Source organism: Pocillopora damicornis, chromosome 2 (genome assembly GCF_964200805.1).
Source record: "Pocillopora damicornis chromosome 2, jaPocDami1.2, whole genome shotgun sequence".
NCBI classification, from domain to species: Eukaryota; Metazoa; Cnidaria; class Anthozoa; order Scleractinia; family Pocilloporidae; genus Pocillopora; species Pocillopora damicornis.
The window spans coordinates 23,242,207-23,263,415 of NC_142671.1; the positions used below are offsets into that span (position 1 = coordinate 23,242,207).

At 37.0% G+C, this 21,209-nt stretch overlaps 2 protein-coding genes across 2 annotated transcripts in view; both read left to right on the forward strand.

Moving 5' to 3' along the window:
• The window catches only part of LOC113665260 (uncharacterized), a 37,814-nt gene extending 27,261 nt beyond the window's left edge, over positions 1-10,553 (forward strand). Inside the window, 18 exon segments of the mRNA XM_089195153.1 lie at positions 387-498; positions 2,096-2,237; positions 3,001-3,280; positions 3,962-4,021; positions 4,142-4,232; positions 4,632-4,723; positions 4,863-4,921; positions 5,117-5,290; positions 5,726-5,836; positions 6,160-6,313; positions 6,434-6,575; positions 6,675-6,703; positions 7,356-7,514; positions 7,896-8,186; positions 8,579-8,701; positions 8,917-8,976; positions 9,070-9,227; positions 9,721-10,553. Of these exon segments, the coding sequence (XP_089051279.1) occupies positions 387-498; positions 2,096-2,237; positions 3,001-3,280; positions 3,962-4,021; positions 4,142-4,232; positions 4,632-4,723; positions 4,863-4,921; positions 5,117-5,290; positions 5,726-5,836; positions 6,160-6,313; positions 6,434-6,575; positions 6,675-6,703; positions 7,356-7,514; positions 7,896-8,186; positions 8,579-8,701; positions 8,917-8,976; positions 9,070-9,227; positions 9,721-9,958 (2,475 nt within the window). The 3' untranslated portion in view covers positions 9,959-10,553.
• Positions 10,554-11,476: 923 nt separating this feature from the next.
• On the forward strand, positions 11,477-21,197 carry LOC113669509 (protein regulator of cytokinesis 1). Its single transcript, XM_027185596.2, has 16 exons — positions 11,477-11,608; positions 12,203-12,512; positions 12,660-12,728; positions 13,496-13,660; positions 14,568-14,741; positions 14,829-14,978; positions 15,244-15,314; positions 15,654-15,730; positions 15,867-16,003; positions 16,160-16,255; positions 16,341-16,487; positions 16,757-16,833; positions 16,967-17,015; positions 17,574-17,726; positions 18,323-18,508; positions 19,820-21,197. Exons 1-16 carry the CDS (start codon positions 11,595-11,597, stop codon positions 19,895-19,897), a joined length of 1,953 nt encoding a protein of 650 aa, XP_027041397.2. The 5' UTR covers positions 11,477-11,594; the 3' UTR covers positions 19,898-21,197.
• Positions 21,198-21,209: the final 12 nt, after the last annotated feature.

Consider the following 21,209-nt stretch of genomic DNA (forward strand, 5'->3'; position numbering starts at 1 on the left):
CCATCTGCCATCGATTGCAGTTATTATAAATTCTAGTATGTAAATTATAGAATTATACAGTTTCAACAATACCCCAGTTCTTTAACGTTGACACACTAGCTACAATTCCTAATTGGCGCCATTCCGAAGCCTTTTCGGGTGAGGAGGTATAGTACCATTTCCATTGGACTGAAGGTTTAATTGGCCCCACACATTCAAACGCCCTTGCCGTTAAATCACGAAACCCTGTATCTGTCCAAGATTAGCAGCGAACTTCTCTCATACGTGTCTGCCCTCACATGCGCATGTATCTACCAAATATTTAAATTCGCAGTACAAGTGGAAACAGCTCTGTCAAGCCATCACAAAAATCTTTAATCGTTGTATTTGAACTGTGTCATCAACAGGAACAATCGTTGCCAGGTGCAAAGGGTGTACTCTTTACGATCATCGACATGATACACGACGAATTTGCGTTTGATGGCTACTTGGACGATGGAGTCGAAGATGTCAATATGGGTGAGTAACTGAAAAATCTTTTGGCGTTTCAGTGTCTGTTACGTTGTAAAGTGTTAATTATCTTTTTTTCTTGTAATGGGGTGTGATCTAAGGTTAATTTCCCGTTATATGTAAAAGGAAGGAAGGGAATTAAGATATTTCAAGAGGTAAATTAATATTTCCGGTTTTTAAAACGATCTTTCTTGTTCTGGCGTAAAGAACTTGTACTTTTATGAAGCTATTAAGAGCTGTCCTTTTTTTAGCCCTAACATAGATGAACCCCTCCAATTAATGTTAAAACGTTCACGTTGTGTTGATTATGGTTGTTTTAAACAATTTGAAGACATAAAACCTTCCACCTCATAAAATGCAATGCATTTCCAAGCGCCCAGTGTTTGTTTTTCGCTGTTTAGATAGTGTCTTTTGTTTTTCGGACTTTTGTATTCACTTAGCCTACGTCATCTTTAGTCATAAAGAGAAGACCATTAACCGTGTTTCTAAAAAAGTGATCAATACAATCGTACTATTTGTTTTCTGGGAATCTATCCTTACGTGAGGGTATCTCGTTGAGGCTGTTTTGAGGGGACTTACATTGAATCGTCAATAGACTCTGTCCTCACTTTGCGCCAGTCTAAATTCGGAACGCGTTATTCACCTCACGTTTTCTGTTAATTAACGCCCTCCTCGGCCAATGCTTGTAAGCTAGTTTACAATAAAACTGCCAATTAGCACCAAATGGGCTCTAAGTCAAGGAATAAAAAGACATTCAATTAACTCGGGCACGTACCAACAAATTTCTTGTTTGAAAAGAATTTTCAACGAGGACTTTTTAATAAAAGAGAACATATCTGTGAACTTATGGCCGAAAGGACTTACAGGTATTGTCATCAAGAAGAGCAAAGTGTAAGAATCCTTTTTTCAAACGACACAAAATCAACTGTTGTCCATATATGTAAAACATTTTCAGGTGTAGGCGAACTTGCCTTTGCATTTTATCAATTTTTACGTTTTGGGGCTAAATGAAGGCCACTGAATTGTTGGAGAGCCATTGTAACAGCTTATCTGTTGTCGGGCTAATGCTAACTACTGCCAATCTTCTTATCAAATAGCGCGGAAAATTTGTCTGTTCGACCGAGCATCGTCCCCAGAGACTCTTAACTCAGAAAATTAATTACCGTCACAATAACGAATTCAACGTTTGACGTAAATATTGTTTTACAATCTGGAACTAGGTGACACTCAATTGAAACGTCGGCAGAACATAAAATATTTTAGGCAATATTGAGAGTTACCGCGCATTTGTGCAGTGGTTAACAAACAAGTACTTGTTTCTTGTCTTCTTCAGCTTTTCGACTACATTTGGCTTTGCGCAATAGTTCTTTTTATATATAATACTATAATACCACATATTATAGTGTCTTTTTATGCAAAGACTCCTAGTTTCAACTTGATTTGTTCTTGGCATAATGTCCAACACGACACAATCAAAAATGGCGACGATAGTCGATGGTAATATCAGATAAACATGTATACCGGGCAATATGTTATCGATAAGATTTACCTGTGATTTAACAGGAAGTTTAAGTGCGTTTATTTAACCTTGTCTCTTTATTTGCAGCTGAGTACGTTTTATCTTTGGCTGGAATGAGCGAGGAAAACTTTAAAGAGGCCATTACGGATCAGTACAGTGACTTGTACTGGGATGAAGACCTTTTACACGAGATGTACGAGGCGGTCACCGAGGGACAACAGACTAGAAGGTTGGAAAATCTTAATTTAATCATGTGCGGCCTTAATGAAGCATTTTCTAAGGTTGAGTGGCAAAGCCTGCCTCGTGTAATCACTAACATACCGAACTGCAAGCTTCCATAAGAATTGGCGCGGACGTCCTGTTAGTGGCTGTGATCCTATGTTTTACAATGAAATGCATGTAACAAAACCAGTAAAAACAGAACTTATATCTATCTTTACTAATTATAATCCTTTTCCATCGCATATCAAAACTTGTCCTGAGCCCACAAAAGAGTTTGTCTTCTGAAGAGAAAGGCCAAGTCCGTATACTTTCTCTATAGGAACCCGTATCTCAAAATACAGAAACACAGCTTCGATAAAACTAATCCACATAATACTAAGAGATCAAACTATGCTTAAGCAGGTGTTTTAAACAGCTGTCACTCTAAGGTGGTAATTATGGAAGCTCAATTATGTGAAAGCTCGCTGCCTGTGGTCATCGTTTCTCGCCAGCCTGTGAACGAGAACAGTTTTCGTTTTTTTTTTTTTGATTAAAATAATCCCTTGTAGCGTTACAACGCATAAGTAGAGTTTTATTAAGTTATTCATTTGATTCGGTGAACTCCTTGCTGTACTCTCGGTAGTCTGACATGAAAAGGTGTGTTATGGAAATAAGAGTTGGTCAGCGGTGCTTACAGCAATATGACGTCACTGGTTTGTGTAGTTTTACTAAAGAGCGCCATAATCATAGCAGGGGTTTTCTAACGCTTTGTTCTTTCTTTCAAAAACTAGGCCCACGTTGCAGTTTTCAGAGAGCACTGTCAGTGATATCAGCCCTCCTGAGTCCATCAGTCTGTCACGTGAAGAATCTTACCTCAGTTTAGAACCTTTGTATTTCAACTCCATCTCCAGAAGCAGCAGTGAGAGGAGTGGGACTGGGGCAAGGGACATCCTCATATCTCCAATGGGGGAAGCTACCGAATTTTTACCCATTAAAGTTATTGCCCCTGAAATGCAAGCTGACATCCAGGAATTGTTGACGCCAATTTTTGAGGATTATCATAGAGTTATGGTGAGAGACTGTGACTGCAGTTTTTATGTTCATTGAACGTATCATTTTTCTCTCAATATTAGAAGGCTCAATTGGAATTCGCACTCGTACTGAAATAGCACAAGTCCGATCAATGGGAGTCTTTCTGAATGTAATCATCGAATGAACTAGCTTGATGTGCCCCAATAAATAATTCATCGATCTTCCAAATACCAGTTTTCTTTGGTTTTAACGATGAGAAGAGAATAATTGAAGCTGAAGGCTAGGATTGTCAGTGTTCTCCATTCTCCACATTTGTAGCCATCGTAGGCCATAATGACGGAGAAACCTCTGAATTACTTTCTATGAAAGGTGCCAGCTTTACTCAAGCAATCATGACTGTTTTAAAGTTTAAGTCTCGTTAAAAAATAGATTCTGTATTGCCGTGCGTTTGTTTTTACTACATTTTGACCAGGCTCACGGCAACAACGAATCTATTTGTTTAATTTAATAGAAAAAAGAACCAAATGTTGTTAATGGTGAAGTCATCTATGCGCCTGTCCTCCAATAGACCATTATTAAGAACCAATCAAAACGCAAGCTTGATTCAGCCCATCATATAATGTCGTGTGGGTATACAGTTTAAAAGAGATTTGTAAATAACCGTTGTCTTGCTAAGCACAGTCTCATAAAGTTAAACGTTTGGTGATTTTTTTCAATCAGGGAGTGAAGCTGATATCGAGCGTGGAAGGGCTTACAGAAAAATTAGGCACAAAAATTGTGGTAAGACATATAAAGTAACATACAAGATAATCAATTCAAGAAGTAAGCATAATTTCTTCAGCCAATTAACTTGATCAGATTTTTCATCAAGAATAAATAAATACACTCAATATCTCGCAGGAAATCTCTCAGCAGTTGATGTTGGAACGAAGAGCCAAGAAAAAGAGCATGAACTCTTACAACAAGATGGCGGAAGTAGAGAACAAAAAAGGTCCGTTTCACCCTTTACACCCTTACATCAGTATGCATATTCTCCATACTGTCCTCCATACATTACTTAAGGTGCTGACGAGGAGAATTTGTTTAATAATCGATAACTTCTTAAGTTGGTGATCATTTCCATTATTCTCATGACCTTAATGCTTGATTCAGGGGTCATATTGTAGGGAGAAATTAGCTGCTGGTCACACTAAGGGTCAAAGGGTTAAACTTCACACGAGCCTTAAAGCTCGTTCTAACCATCGCTGGGGTGCTTCACGCAAATTTTTTTTTCTATTTTTATAGACAGTGAACACAATTAAAACGTTCTACGAGCAATTCACCCTCCCGTAGTGCTTCTATGTATATATAAATAGCTTAATGAAGTGTTAATGGATGTATCCTTTTTCAGATGTAAAAGATCTCGCGTCTAAACTAGTGAATGAAATCGAGGAGAGCGATAAGAAGATTATATACTTGAAAAACGTTCAACGACAGTTGAGGGTGAGTGTGCAGCGTATGTTTGCAGTAAAATCTCAAATTGGTCGCCGAGACCAGATGCTTTGAGCAGAAAATAGGATGAGTTTCTTTTCAAAAAGGAAACATCTTGTTAACTCCTTATACAAATGTTTATTTTCCGCAGAATGTGTATGCTGAACGCTTTGGGCTTGACACCTCTTTGCTGTATTCTTTTCTTGTCAGGTAAACTGCAGTCATTCTCGTATCAAGGTTTTCAATCAATCATGTCAATCAACGTCAGTTGAAGTCATCGCACCAACCCCTCCCCCAGCCCAACAACAGTCAATCGCTAACATGTTAAGTTAATGTTGGGTTAGGTGAGGGGTACATGCGCAGTTACTCAGATACTGATATTAATCCGTCTCTTTCTTTTTGTAGTTACAACACTTCCTGCGTGACGTTGGTATCGGAGTTGAACAACAGCTTTTTAAACTTTTCCCCGATTTGGAATCAGAGGGGAAGCGAAAGTGTAGAGATTCTGGACGAATCCCTCAGTGGACCATCGCTTCAATCAGGCACCAAACTGGGTCTATTCTCTTACCTCTTTGACAGGTTAGTTCAACTGAATCAAGTCCGATTACCCCTCTCCCCGTCACTTTTTTTCTTGACACGTTAGCGCACAAATAAATGAAGATAACACCCTTAAATCAAATAGAAAGTTTGTTCCCTCTTAGTTTTAGTGAACGTTGGATTCAAACGTAGTTTGAGTAGTAGGCGCGCATATATCGTGATGAAAGATTTAGAACGGCACCAGCGATTAATATTTTTCCTCGTGCGTCTCTGCCTACTCTGGCGCTATCGAGTCCGCTCACCCTTTTTTTTGAGGGTTGCTTAAATGCAGTGAGACTATATGACGGCTAACCTTTTGCCATCTCTTCGCATCATCTTAGTATTGGCTCACTGTGAGCCTCTCCGGCAAAACTTATTTATTTTTTGAACTACTAAATTAGACCTCGTGCTAATTAAATCATTTTGTTTCCGTTTCAGACATGCTATGAGTCAGGCGTATGTGCGATATTTTCTGTACACGTTTCGTTACATTGCTACTGCACAAGAACTATTCAACTTCATAAGAGAAAAGTGTTCAGCGTCACTCAGGTAAGAGAGTTGAAATATTGAAAACCTAACAAAGTAATTCAAACTTTGCCACTCAAGTGATTTGAAGAAAAAGTTTGCGCGAAGTTTTTGTTTGAAAGGAAGTTTGGAATAGAAAATTGTCGGAAAGGCAGTACGAAAGCAATTCGGGTTAGCCGATGGCCAATCAGCCGGCACTCTTTCTCTCGCTGTTAATCATCCTCTCACATCACAGAGGAAGTCGTGGTCACATGCGACAACGTATCAGGACTGGCCACCAAAACGGTGGGAAACAAAATCCTAGGGTCAGTCAGGCTTACGAGTGTTACCTCTGTTTTTCTCTTCAGAACGGATTCTTCAGGTCAAGTGTACAACCATCAGCTGCAAATTCGATACCGTGGCTTGGACTTACTGTCTGAATGGATAGACAGCTTTTATCAGTTTGATTTCAAAACGAATCCCAACCTCATAAAGGAGCTGCTTGCCTTTGTTAAGGACGAGGTAAGATCATTCAATATTCATTTGATTATTTATATGAATCTTCGGCTCCGCCTTCTTCCTTCCCTCCTTCCTTTCTTACTTCATCATTTTTCACTCATCTTCATTTTTACTTTATTCCAGTTAATCCTCGTGGACAGAAGTGAAAGAGGTCATTACTTGATGGAGCTAATTTCAGAGAAACAAAAGAGAGATTTGAATAACAATTTATCATCAGACGAACCTAGTGATTTCGTAGCAGTACTTCAGCTTGAAGAACCTCAAGGTACGGGAACATCTGAGACTGCTCTTTTAAATGGTTTGTGAAGGAATATGAGGGATTTAAAGAAAGCTTATGTGAGATTTTGTTCTTATTGTGCTGCAGGTCTAAGCCCTGTGGATGTGCTTAGAAAGGTGCGTACAATTTCCAGACTATCTTTTTATTCTTGTATTTACAATCAAACGGTCAAGGTCCACACAAAAAATTGAAAATAAATGCTAGATGAGATGCCCTCATCAACGGTTTGATTGTCGCCTTGCTTTAGAGAACATATTCTTAAAAAAATTTAATTAATAGAGGAGGCAGTTTCCAACTGAGCGCCCAAAGCATTCCTAATTTACGTTGGTTTTGCTTTGCTATGCTATTCGATTTAGTTAGCCACCTCGCCTCAAGCATTCAACCAATCAGATTCAAAACTGAAACAAATCAAGGCTTGGTCCCTTGCATTTTCCCGCTCTTCTGACGGTTTTGTTGTTGTCGCTTAGATAGACTGTAGTTGTAGTTCCCTTGGTTTTGGTTTTAACTGAGACACTCAATCGAAATTGAGTTCAAACTTAATTGTGTGGGATATTGATCAAATGAAGCCTTTAAGTGCTACTGTGGTTCTTTCTTTATTTACTCCGAGCTTTCGCCGTTCTACGGCATCATCAGGGAGCAAATTGATTGATACTTGGAACTTTCATAAAAACGAGAGAAGTTTGGTTCCTACGAGGGAGTGTCATTTGGAAGTCCTTTATAGAGCATGCGTAACCAAATTTAACGACTTATCTCTTTTTTTTTCTGTAGCCATTGGGTAGCCGCAAAGCTAAATCTCCAGTTCAGTGCTTCAGAAGAGCCCCACCTGAGAAGGACACCACATACAAAGCAACTCTGTACCTCAAGGCTCTCTCCATATTAGACCACTCTTCACGAATCCTCGCAGAGCAGCTCACACTGATACAGCAGGTAAACCTCTCCCAAATTCTAATCCCGAATTTAGCTCCCTCCGTCCTGGACTTCTCCTCTCATAGCTTTCAGTTTTCTTCTGCAGTTTTTTAGCATGTATCTCTTTGGATAACCTGATGTGCGTTGCTACAACACGCATGCACGCATGCATCTCGTGTGAAAAGTAAATAAGACATTGCATCTGTGGCTTAGCATGTCTTCTATCTTTCCGAAAACAAAACAAAGATACTTTGAATTGACGATTTGCTCCTTTACTTAACTTCCTCTTCTACTCAACAGCATGTTTTAATGATGCTGCCTCCAAATCGCACTCGGTTTGTCCCCTCACCTCTTTAAAGTCATGGATGTCCTGATTAATATAATTTTTTTTTCTTTTTACAGGATTTGTTTTTCCATATTCACCCAGTGCATTTCTTAAACTCGCGTGCGCACGGTATCGGTGTTGGTAGGTATCAATCCCCTACCAAAGAACGCGATAACATGTTTGGCTTTAGCACCGGAAGTCGACGTGCCTCAGAGATGTCAAGTTTGGGGGAAGGGCTCGTTTCTCGAGAACAAAATATGTACGTTAGTGAACCCAGTACAGATGGCCTACTAGAGGAACTCTTGGAGCACGCGCATGATGTGTCCTTGTGGGTGGCAGTGGAGATATGTAGTGCGTCCTCCATAAAGGTAGCATAAATTGTTTTGTGACTTGAGTTGTCTCTAGTTATTTAAAAGTGAGCAACCTCTTAGCACAGGTGTTGTGAATGTCATGTCGCATGTTAAAATCTCTCATAAGATAAAGCTCCTGTGAAAAGTGTAATGATTTTTGCCCAGGGTATATAATACAACCATCCCATCCTCTTGTGTCGAGAGGGAAAGAACGCCTGTTTAACTCTTTAAAAGATACATACATAAACGTACATGGTGTCAGTAGCGCGAATTCAGCTGAAGGGGAAGGGAAGGGGAGGGCGTGGTTGTCCCCAGTACAATGTACGTTTAGTTAATTCGAACAACGAGTCATTTTGTTGATCGTAACCTAGAATGGCATGATAACTTACAACTGCACTTACCTATTGCAGGCTCAACTCGCCCTGATAACTAAATTCGTGAATGCAGCTCGGTACTGTTGTGAGATTCGTAACTACAGTACCTGTATTCAGATCGTCGACGCTCTGGAGATGTTTGTGATCCGTCAGTTACCGGTAAGTTAGTTACTCGTACTTAGTAAGTCTTTCAGAATTTTAAACAGTTGATTCAACCCGATTACTCAATATTAATTTCACATGAACTTTTTTTTCCAATTTTTGTGGCCCCAGAACGCATTTATCCCCACGGGAAAATCAGATTTTCTTTGATCTCTCGAAAAAGAGATGTTTCACATCTTTATTCATTTTGGACGTGTTTCCTTCTCGTTTAGGTCTGGAGACAAGTCCCGACAAAGACGACTGAGACACTTGAAGAACTCAAGGCTGTTAAGGTGGGTAAAACGTCTGCAAGACCCGCTGAAAAGCGTGTTTCATTGAGTGTTTCAGAACCAGAAAGACATAACCAGCTATGTACTCTATTTCAGGTTTTGTTGAAGACAGATAGCTCTTGGTTAATGAAGAGTGAAGCGTCACGTGAGAAGCCCACGATTCCTTGCTTCCTTTTGTTCGTGATTCACGTGCAACAGCAGGAACTGGGAGGGTTTACTTTACCAAACGACATGTACAAATGGACTAAAATGAGGTAATCATTTTCTTTTGATAAAAGAAATTTATTTATAGACGGCAATCCGCCAGTATCGTGGGTTTGGTTTAAACTAATCGACAAACGAGCCTCTGGCTCAGATATGGTTGTCGAGCGACGTGTTAACATAAATAAATTGGTTGATTCATCAAGAAATATTCTTTTAGAGCAGTTTTCAATTAAGCATCAAAAGCAATCGAAGATTGCATTGATTTTGCTTTACTTTGATTTGTGATTGGTCCAGAGAACTCGCTCCACTCTCAACCAATCAGATGTAAAACTAAAAGCAATCTCGACTTGGTCGCCCGTTTTCCCGCGCTTTAGGCAGTTTAACTGTTTTTACTTTGAATTTTCATTGGCTCTTAAGGTATTTTCCGTTTTGCTGATTGATTGTCTTTATTTTGGTTTTGGTTTTACGATACTCGATCAAGAAAGTGCTCTTGAAGTCGTTCTTTCCGTTACAAAATCACTCATTTATTTTCTTGAATTGCAGGTCAACTGCCCGATTAGTGGACCAGATTCGATTATTCAAACAGATGCGTTACGCCTTCCAAACCAATGATGAAGTGAAGGAGAGACTCAAACAGCGTATACAGGAGTGTAAAAGTGAAAACCTTCATGCCCTTGCCTCTGAAAACGCCAGCAACTTTCACCTATCCTCCTCGCAAGGTTCCAGAAAATTCCACGATGCCTTTAGGAAGATGAAAGCTACCTTTGGTGGCCATAACTAAAGATGTCTTCAACACAATCATCTAGCTGTCACGATTAGGTGCCTTTTCATATCAGGCGTTATTTAATTTCGTGGGCTAGTTGTGACAAATCACAATAGTCTCCAAATTTGATAACTGAGGGGGTTGGGGGGGGGGGAGAGCGTTAAGTTTTTGAATAGTAAATAGTTTGTAAAACGTTGAAGTGTGGAAAACGCGAAACGGTTTGTCAATGATAATACAGATACTATGCTTTCACATGCGATTAAACAGATTTCGGTTCGCCTCCGACAATAAGTGTAGTGGGCATATTTATTTAAAGCTGAGAGCCTGCTGATTGGTTTTCTTGATTTACAGAAAGTGTTGTTTTATACCAATGAGTAACTTATTTTTATTTTACCAAATGGTCAAAATTCGCGTCTTGGAGATTGTATATTTGTAGAAATAGGATCTTTTTGTATTATATTTTATTTAGAGTTGTCTGATGAAAATACAAACTCGGAAACACTTCGAGCTATATTTTATTATTTCAGATTAGTCTATTTAATGCTTATGACTACTGTCGGTTTCTCCGATAAAAAAATTATGTCAATAAGGAGAAAATGAAAAATTAAAGAAATGAGGTTTCACTTTGATGGGTAGCGATATTTTGTCTTACTTTAAGCCGTTTCAGGACAGGGAATGTTTTGATATGAAATGTTCTTTCATTTACTATTTGTTTGTTTGTTTGTCTGTCAAGCAATTCATTTGTTCCCAATTAATTTCAGTTCAGACTCAACTGGTCGATATTTTTTGCGAGGGGGGATTCTTTTGTTTAATTTTCCAGTTTTGTTTTTCAGTGCTTTTGAATGTATTCACTAGTAATTTTTTTAAAGGATTTTTTTATTTACCTTCGGTTACTTCATTCCTTTCTTCCCATGCAAACACATTTATTCCAGCTTTCTCCCTTGCATCACGCAGGTATTAAAATTTTTCTGCGATACTAGGCGTTCTCTTATTGATCCGAAGATGTGTCTAGATAAGAGTGCGTGGGAACAGTTGGGACGTTTTAGATTGGCCTGTATTTTTGAGAAACATTTTACTTAACAAAGGAAAAAGAGGACTATTTCGTGTTCGCGTAGCCTCATGGGAAGGGAAAGTGATAATCCTTGGAGAAAACCCAGCGATAGTTTGTTGTGGCTGGACCAAAGGAAAAATGTTCCTCTGCTTAACAAGCTATATCTTCAGGGGGGTAGTTAAAAAATATTAACCCGAAATAATGACAAAAAATTGCACTCCGTCAATAAACGACGGGTTATCCAGATCAAGTTAAAAACAAACGTCGGAGACGTTTTTTTAATAGAGAAAACACGGTACGTGTACTTCTGGCTTTGTGAAGTGCACTTAGATGAAAATTATATATGTTTTTCCAGGAGAGGACTTTTATTCGCCTAGTCTATGAATCTCAAGGAACTTTTTTTTCCGTCAAAATTTATGGACATATTGTTTTTCTTATACCACATAGTTACTTTGAGTGTGAGGAAAGAAGCCAATAAAAACAGTCTACATATATCACGTGGTATTTGACGACCGTTTGCGGGTCTTTCAAATGCAGCAAGTTTACAGTTGTTTTCCCGAGCAATAACTTTATTGGATTTTCTATTACTAAAACGTCGTCAAAATGGAAGCAGAAAGGTAAAATATTGATAAAAAGTAACATTTTTCTTTAAGTTAAGTTTCTTTTGGACTCCACTCCAAATCGCAAGATCCATGATCTTGTTTTGATCAAACAGATCTTAACGTGAGCGATGGCGGAGTCTGAAATGTACGCCGTGTACTTCAAAAGTAGTGATCACTTTGTCAAAATCTTTCAGGAGCTCGTTATTATTACAAAATTTCCTCTTCGAAACGTTTCAAAATACAAATGTTTTGATATTTCAATGCTTTGCGGTTCACGCATAAGCTTGCTTTGTAAGCAGAAACTACTGTAACAGTTCTAGCCAATGAGCTTAGTTTTTAATTACGAGTAGTCGACGATTGCACAAATTTTCATTTCGTAAAAGTTCGGTTATGATCACATTTGCTAAAGATTCAAGGATATTGATTTATGTACTTTAGACCAGCTTTCCTTTCAGTCTAACTGGCATTAAATTAATTTAAACGAGCTATTTCCCATGTTTAACACTGAACAGAGTCTGTTTGTAACATAACATTGGACAACATCATGCAAGTGGAATGTTCACATGATAGAAACGACCTTGACAATGATTTCTCTCTCTAAACTAACAGTTCACAGAGGAATACCAGCAGGCAATTATCTACGTCTTCAGTAGAAGAGAGTGTGCAGATGATAAAATCTGAAATGATACCGTGTTTACAGAATGCTATGCAAACCCTCCAGAACATCTGGAGCGAAATTGGTTTACAAGAAGATCAGAGAGAGGAGAGAACTAGATCTGTTTTGTTTCATTTACGGAATTTGCTTCAAGAAATGGTCAGCGAAGAGGAAGAAATGAAAGCCACTCTTCAAGCAAATGTGGAAACTTGTACTCAAGAATTGGAAAAGTTGAGCCAAGAACTTGGATTACCAGTGGAGAAGGTGGGTAGACATAAAGTGAGGTCAGATTGAATGATCACCAATGTCCAGACACATTTATACTTAAAAGACACTACTTGTTGGTCAAGTGAATGTTTCTCTTTGAATTGTCAGTTACTGTTAAATTTTATTGGTGATGATTGTTTTCAGCCAGAGAAGCCCATGAGCATACTTATGTTGGAAAATGACCTGCGCACAAAAGTGGACAACCTGAAACTGGTATAGTACATGTTCTTTTTAATGAGAAGATATTGTCTCACATTTACACATTTGTGTTTTAGTGGAACAATAACTTAGATTGATTTACCCATCAATACTATCATTGCTATCATGACCAGTACCTACATGTACATGCAGCTAAAGATGCAAATAATTAGCCTGTTGGCATATAACTGCAATGAGTATATACTAAAGCATTGGATAGGGTTGTAGGCATGCTTTGATTGGCTACTCAAACTCCAAAGTTTCTGTCCTATGCACCTCTTAGCATTTACACAGGTAATTTGTGCCCAATATAATTATTGTAATTGTTGCAGGAATAAATGAGTTAAAATCTTTTTGTGTGTGTGCCATATTACAGTGGTATCCCACTGTTTTAGTTTATGCTTAAACAACTATTCACTTCAGTGGTTAGTGGTTGATATTTACCTTGATGCCTAGTGGCTCAGAAAATATCCACCACTAACCACCTCCACTTTGGTGAATAATTGTTAATTGATTTCTACCACACAGGTGAAAAGTGCTTTTAGTTTGAAAGAGATCAGCTACAGTAGTACTATTGCAGCCAGAGACAAAATGAGGCACAAGTTGCATCTCTTTAGGCTGGGTGTAGATATTAGAGAACAGTAGTTCTTTCCTTTCAAGCCAGACATTTCTCATTGTAGTTAGCTGACAACTGTCTCTTGTCACTTGTTAGAAACTGTAAGAAAAAAAAGCTACTTTGTTATAGAAAGTGAACTTTATAAAGAGTGTGATCTTCCTTGCAGGAAAAACATGAGCGCATGAAAAAGTTAAAAACTTTGAGAGAAACAGAATCAAAGTTTTGTAATCAGATGTGCCTTCCTGCTCATAACCTGGGTGATGTTAATGTACCAACCAAGGAACAACTCAAAGAATTAGAGGCGAATGTGGAATACTTGCAGAAAGAACATGTGAGTGGAGTTACAGTGTATGTCTTTAATTGACTTGGGAAATAGTTGTTTTGGTACAGGAAGGAAAGGATTTGCAAAATGGATGTGTCATTCTCAAAAGAATTTCACCTTTTCAGTCAACCAACTGAATGAAAAGAGAAACATACTTTTAATTAGATTATAGACTATGTAGAGTTCCTCCCTTTTGGGAAAGTCTGTAGTGTTAGTAAGAAAAAAGATTGACCTCAGTGCTGATCAGAACTCTGGGAGTGAGGTATACAAAAGAAGTTCCTCGCAGCATGCTGGAAACAATTTTTTTTCAATTTTTTTATTCTCCTGACAGACTTCCTTAAAAAGGGGGGGGGGGGGCTGCTGATAGTTTTACTAAATTGAAAGTAATAATTGATGATGATGATGATACCAGTAATTACAATTATGCCTAATAGCCCTGCAGTAATTGTGGTATTTGTTACGTGTAATACAGTATATATGGATGCATGAGGATAACAATCTTTGGTGTATTCAGGGGTTTTAATAAAAGACAGTTAGCATTGGTCTACCACTGGCTATAAGATCTGCCATCTGTTTATCCCACAAGCAGGCTGTTGTATTTGGGTTTTGTCTTATGGCACAGCTGCATATTACTCCATCAGTAGCTGCTCAAGTAAAAAAAACAAACAAACAAACAACTTTATTTAAGGAGGGTAACACACAACAGTAATTCAACTGATGAACTAATGGCCTTCAATCCCAAAAGTACCATAATTAGAATTAAAATGTTTTCAAGGATTATAAAACTGGTTGACAGCTAGGTCTATTAGAATATAAGCTAAAAACTGGATAAAATAAAATACGCTGCCATAACAAAGAAATGGAAGAAGTTAGTGAAACCCCTTGTATTATATATTACTCCTCTGTTTTGTCTCAGGGAAAAAGGTTGAATACTTTCAAGGAATTAAAACAATCAATTCAGACACTGTGGAAAGAAATAGAGACAGTTCCATCAACTTCCATAGAAAAGGAACTGGCTAAAAGTGATGCAGAGACAACATTCAAGCTTTCATCTGACAATATGGATCATCTGAGAGGACTTAATACTGAGGTAAGATGTCCTACTCCTTTGACAGAAAAAAAAGAAAAACAGATTTGAAAAGATCTCATCATTTTTATAAATTTGTTGTGTGCACAGCTTGAAAATCAACAGAAGAGGTTAATTGCCGAATCATCTGAGTTGACAGAGACAATCAAATCACTGTGGAGCAAACTTGAAGTTGATGAGTCAGACAGGAAAGTCTTTCTTGCAAAGCATGTTGGATCTAAACCTTCTGTTATAACTAAGGTTAGTAGTCTTAAATTCTGACTTACTGACAGAGTGAGCTGAGGCAAAACAAGAAAAGAAATTATATGGTTGTTGATATCATGCACATGGACTAGTGTACCAGCAAGGAGAGAAACCTTTGACCAGTATCATCACTCAACGGGAATCAGCATTGCTCTTGCTCTAGTTTCATTACAGAATGGTTGATAAAATTGCTGCTTTTTTAATGAACTATTTTTATTTTGTTGTACATGAAGACTAACTGTTCTATTTTTCTCTGCTTCAGTTGAAAGAAGAAGTCGAAAGATTACAAGCCTTGAAACTACAGCATATGCAAAAATTCATAGAAGGTCTCAGGTAAATTAGACGTTTCCAGCTGCTTATTATTTTGAAAGCAAGTCATGCACAAAGTTCTACCTTTTTAGTTCTATTTAACCCTTTACAGCCTAACATCAATATCTACATTCTTCTCTACACATTTTCTTTTGTTGTGACAAGGAGAATTTATTTAACAATCAGAGCTTCTTAGGTTGGCGATCTTTTCCCTTTTTCTCATGATCTTAATGGATGATTCAGCAGTATTACTATAGGGAGAAATTAGATGCTGGTCACCCTTAGGGCTCAAAAGGTTAATTGTTGAATATGATTTTAGAGTTGATAAAGTTAAGGTAATTCTGTTCATATTTAATCCTTCAGAAAGGAACTGTCTGATTTATGGGACAAGTGTTATTTTGGTCCAGCACAACGAGAAGAATTCTCTCCAGCTTTTGATGGTATGTGTTCACAAACTAGTCATAATTATGATCATGATGTTTGTAATAATACTTTTATTATTGAAAGTTAAAGGAATCAACCTTCCCCTATTTAATTCTTGACCTTGACATAATCTTTGGAAATAAATCTTTCCAGACAACTTTACAGAGGAACTCTTGTCACTTCATGAGCATCAAGTCGAGGTCATGAAGAATTATTATGAAGGAAACAAGGACATTTTCAAACTTGTGGAGAAGAGAGAAACACTGTTTAAGACAATGGAGGAATTTGAGGTGATTTTCACTTAATAATAGATATTACTTATTGTATGAAATCTTTGAAAAATTTAAAAACTGAATTGTAAATAAACTTGATATTCTGTTCCTAATATTATCTAGAGAATTTGTAGCAAAGTTTTTATTAAGTGTTTTGTTCCTTTTTGACTTCAGAACAGAAAAAATGACACAAATCGCCTTGCAAACCGTGGTGGGGCACTCTTGAAGGAAGAAAAAATGAGGAGAGGAATAAACAAGGAACTACCTAAGGTGAAAAATCCAATCATGATAAACAAACTGTTTTATTGCCATTTCTCACTAATAAATTGCTAATTTAACTATTTCAATTGTTCAGATTGAACAGAAACTGGTTACACAAATAAAAAAGTGGGAAGAAGAGAATGAACGACGATTCCTAATCAATGGCTGCCATTATATGGACATTATCAACCGTCAGTGGGCAGCATATAATGCACAGAAGGAACAAGAGAAACTGGAAAGGGTAAAAAAAGTAGAAACAGATAAACACAATTTCAAATAATTTGAAATATTAGTGACTCAAAAATTTTATCATTGCCTACATATCATTGTGAACTTGACTATTAAGCTATTGGAACCTGGGTTGACCATACTTGTGATGTAAACTCTCTGAGATGCAACAACGTTGATTTGTAAAATTATGCTTGTATCAAATTTCATGATCATTTTATGCTGATGTGATATTCAGTTTGTTATCAAATGACTAAGTTAAACACTTAATGTTCCCTAAAGCAAAAACAAAAACAAGAGCTAATGGAGAAAGAGATGGTTTATGGAAGCAAGCCAGCAACCACACCCAAGAAAAAAAGGTATCAACAGCCTATTAATTCTAGTGTGTGTCATTACCAATCACAGTTTAACAAAGCATTGAACTTGATTAATCAATTGAAACATATTCAATATTAATATTAATCTATCTCATTTACTTTGATTATGGCACAGACCAATTGGAGGAGGAACAACACCCTTAAAGACACCAAAACGAATGAAAGTGAGGAACTAACTTACTTTTGGGTTGGAAAATAGTTGTATGTGAAATTCTGAACTTTTCCATGTTTTTGAAGAATGATTAGTGTACGTCTTATGTATGAACCTGCTTAACTGTCAATGCAGAGGCTCTCAAAGAAAAATTTTGAAAACATTAACAACAACATAACAGCTGTAACAGAAAAGCCTCTTTGGAGAGAGAGAGAGAGCCTCCATCAAGGAGCTTACAACAAATGTGTGTGCCTGAGAAATAACAATTTTGCTGTTAAGATAAAAACTGTTTTTTGGTAACATTTTTAAGGTCGAAGCTCTGTCAGTTAGACTGATATAAACTTTTAGTTAGCTAATGGTTAGATAGGGTTGAATATGTATTACATGTTATCATATTTCACATTTACAGTGTAAGCCTACTTAAAGTGAGTCAGTGTTATGGTCTCATGGATGATTAGCAAAAATATCAAATTGTTACATGACTAGTCAGCAGGTCAGGTACAAGCAAGTTAAACTGTTGATCTCAGTCAATGACCAACATCATGCTTTAATGCCTTTTTGATTCTCATAGATGCAAGATTACACATCAACACCATCAAGATTGCATCTCCACTCTAGCATTTGCCCATCCCCAAGGTCTGCTGCAGGAAATACAAATGGCCGTCCTCCACTTGCTACAAAACCCAACATAAGAAAAGTTGCCAAGACCATAAAGAAAAAAGTGGTAACTTAAAGATGATCTTGTTATTTATCATTTTAGTTAATATGGATTTAAGTCTCAGTGTCACAACTGTATCCAAAAAGGTACTACTGAACAGCTGGAGGTATTTACCATCTGTGATCTTCAAGAATTTACCAAACCTGTTTTTTCTAGTATATTCTCCTTACAATATCACCCTGAATCACACATTAAGGTCACGAGTATAAGATAAATGATCACCAACTGAAGAAGCTCTTGACTGTCATAAAAATTCTCCTTGTCAGCACCTTAGGAAATGTTTGAAAAACATTAAGGAGGATATGCATATTGACATTTGGGTGTAGAGTGTTGACAATTTTTATCAAATCTTTGCTGCAGGAAATCATTTTTGATTATATCTTGCAACTAGAAATAAATTGGGAGATAAACAAATGGGGGAATGTGTAAGACAGAGGATATAACTATCAACCGTCAGCTTACTACTGAGAAATTATGAACTGAAGAATTGATTTAATCTTGACTGATATACATAGACTGAGGCTACCTGTAATACACTTTTCCCTATAAAAACACCTTGTCAGTGAATTATTGTGTCTTTTTTTGTGTGTATGTGTGGACAGACACCTTCCAGCAGGAGACAGTCAGCCAGGCTTGCGGTAAAGAGAAAGGTCCTTGCCGACAAAAGTGGTAATTCTAGCAAGGTATTAAACAGCACTGGCAACACAATACAAGTGCTTAATGGATTCAGCTCAAACAGCAATAAGAATGAGTCAATGGTTGTTTGTACCTCATACAATGAGTTTGCTGTAAGTGGAATTAAATCTCTTGCTAAATATTCCTTTCCACAAATTTAAAACACAAGAGTGAGAGTTGCATTATTGTGGAAAGACATAAATTTTCATCACATTCAGTAATCCACATGATATTCAATTCATAGTTAATATAAATGTGGAGATTAAGGATTATTAAATGAATTTTGACACTTTTGTGTCATGTGGAAAATAATAATTAACTGTAGGTTGGAACAAAAGTAGATTAATTACCTTCATAGATACAAACAACACATACAAATAAGATTAATATGGTTTGGAATGTAGCATTCAGCAGCTATAGCAGATAGAAAGTGGTAAGGTGATTGTATAATAGTATTATTAGGACTGCTGTATAAATTAAATCCCAAGATAATTTTTGGTAAAAAATTAATACTAAAAGAAAAGGTTTCTTTTTTCTTTTGGTAATCTGAGAACTAAATTGACTTATTTGTAGGACACAAAAATCACAGACAATTGTTTTTGTGATTTTTTTTTTCCATAGAATGGTAAGAATAATGTAATTTGTCAGAAGAATAAATTTATAATGGGTGCCCCTGAGAATTTTACTGTTTGTAATACTATGAACTATGGATACCAATTTGCAGTCATTATGAATGCCTTTCTTTTTTTTCTTTCTTTTTTTTTTATTCAATTTTGAAATAATGTGTTATTGCATGATTTCAGACCAAATTGCACTCCTTTCAATTAACTGAATAACACATTATATTTAATTATAGCATATAGCTTTTACTTATAAAACAATTCACAGCATTTGGGTATTAAGGGGAGGGGTCTTTTTTTTTGTTGTTTTTTTCAAATCATCATTGACATGTAGAAGGAACTTAAGTCATCAACCTCTGCTTTAAAATGTTTACACTGAGATGAAATAAGCTCAGCAGTTTCTTTGCTGTCTTTTATCATCAGTCACATGATTTTTCCAGGCTGCAGCACTTACTTATATGCAGTCTTTAATTTTTTTATGACTTTGATGTGCAAGGGGTTACACAACTAGTAACCTATGGTTGATTTCATTACATCCCTTATTGCATGTTCTTGTTGGCTAATGTCTTGACAAACTTTCTCTTGGTTTTGCTTGTGCCAAATGGTTTAGACTGTTGCTTTACAAGTAGCTGTAATTATATATAATCCTATCCTGACTGCTTTTAACCCATTTGCAATCTGATGTTGACCTAAAGGATTTATGTATTTTGCATGAGTGCATGGTATACTTTTCTGATGTTTGTCCTAAAGGCTTTGCGTCTACCTTGTGAAGATATCTGATGAGATTTCTTTGTTCTTCCATAGAATGGCTTGGCACAGGAAGAGAATAACTGTCGCAGCAGTATGCTCAGCAGAACACATTCAGTGATTTCATTTGTCTGACAAGGGACACAGTCACACAACATGCATCTTACACAAAATGAACTTTTCGAATAGTTGTGAACTAACATTTCATCAAAGATGAAGACACATAATTACGACAAATGCTTTTCTGAGGCTTTGCTTGTTCCATAAGCTAGTGGCTGTCTTCAAATTCATGCAAATTTTTGCTACAGTAACAGTGTGTTTGGTGCCATCATATGAACAGATTTTAAACACATCTCCGCTGCACTTTAGCCTCAATGATTAGTTCCATGCTATTTTTAATACACCACTGTACACTTTTGTAGACTTTTAACACAAATTTGTGGATTATTTTTAGGTCAATAGAGGTTGATATCTTTTTTTTTTTATTTTAATTATTTATAACATATTAAATGATACTACTTTCAAAGGACTTGTGGGATGGTAGTGAATTCTTTTGTCATGTTAAGTGAATGAAGCCAACAAGGTACATTTAGAGTGAGGCAATATTATGCCTGTATACTACCTTCATTCAGCCAATTTATTCCATTACACCTCTCGGGCCTTGCAGGAGAGAGACTCAATTCCAGGACTTAATTTAAAGTGTTAATTTGTTTTGTTATGAAACACAATCATGTTAGCACTCTGTAATGAATTTGTATGCACTATTGCAGTTATATAGGAACTTGTATGCCTGCATAGCAGCCTTTTCCATTTACTTTTATCTAAGTGGGAATAGCACAGAGCCAAACCATAAACACCAAGGCATAGGTGAAAGTAAGAATAAAGAATCAAGACCTCACCCTACTCTTATGTAACCCCTTGACCCCTTACTCTTACATAACCTCTTGACCCCTTACTCTTACATAATCTCTTGACACCTGAGAGTGACTGGCACCTAATTTTTCCCTGTCAGAGCACAGTAGAGAGAATATTCATACTGATGTCAGGGTGTGGAGGGTTCAGTTATGCTTTTAGTCCCATTAAAGCCCTTTGTCTTTGCATGACTCCCTCTACTCAGGTTCTTCCCTCTTGGCTAAAAGGAAAAGGAGAAGACTTCTAGGCTATCAATAACTAAGTTCAATGTGAAATGTCAGTACTCCTGTGGACTGCTGAGGCCAGTTGTTCAAAGAATGGATAACCCTATCCAATGGAAAAATTGTTATCCAGGGGATAAGTGGTTACACAATGTATTTTGGTGTACATGTTATGGACATTTATTCAGTGGATAGCATTACCCACCCTTTGGACAACCATGGTCTGGTCTGTATCAGTAAAATGGTTGTATATAATTTCTTAGGAAACTAACATTTGGCACAATAAAAGATTTAAATGCCAAGTTTCTGGGTCT

Excerpts from the sequence above, each read along its gene's own strand:
- LOC113669509 (XM_027185596.2), top strand. Across the intron at positions 14,742-14,828 it reads TGAGAGGACTTAATACTGAG|CTTGAAAATCAACAGAAGAG; the intron begins GTAAGATGTCCT and ends TTGTGTGCACAG. Across the intron at positions 16,834-16,966 it reads ACCACACCCAAGAAAAAAAG|ACCAATTGGAGGAGGAACAA; the intron begins GTATCAACAGCC and ends ATTATGGCACAG.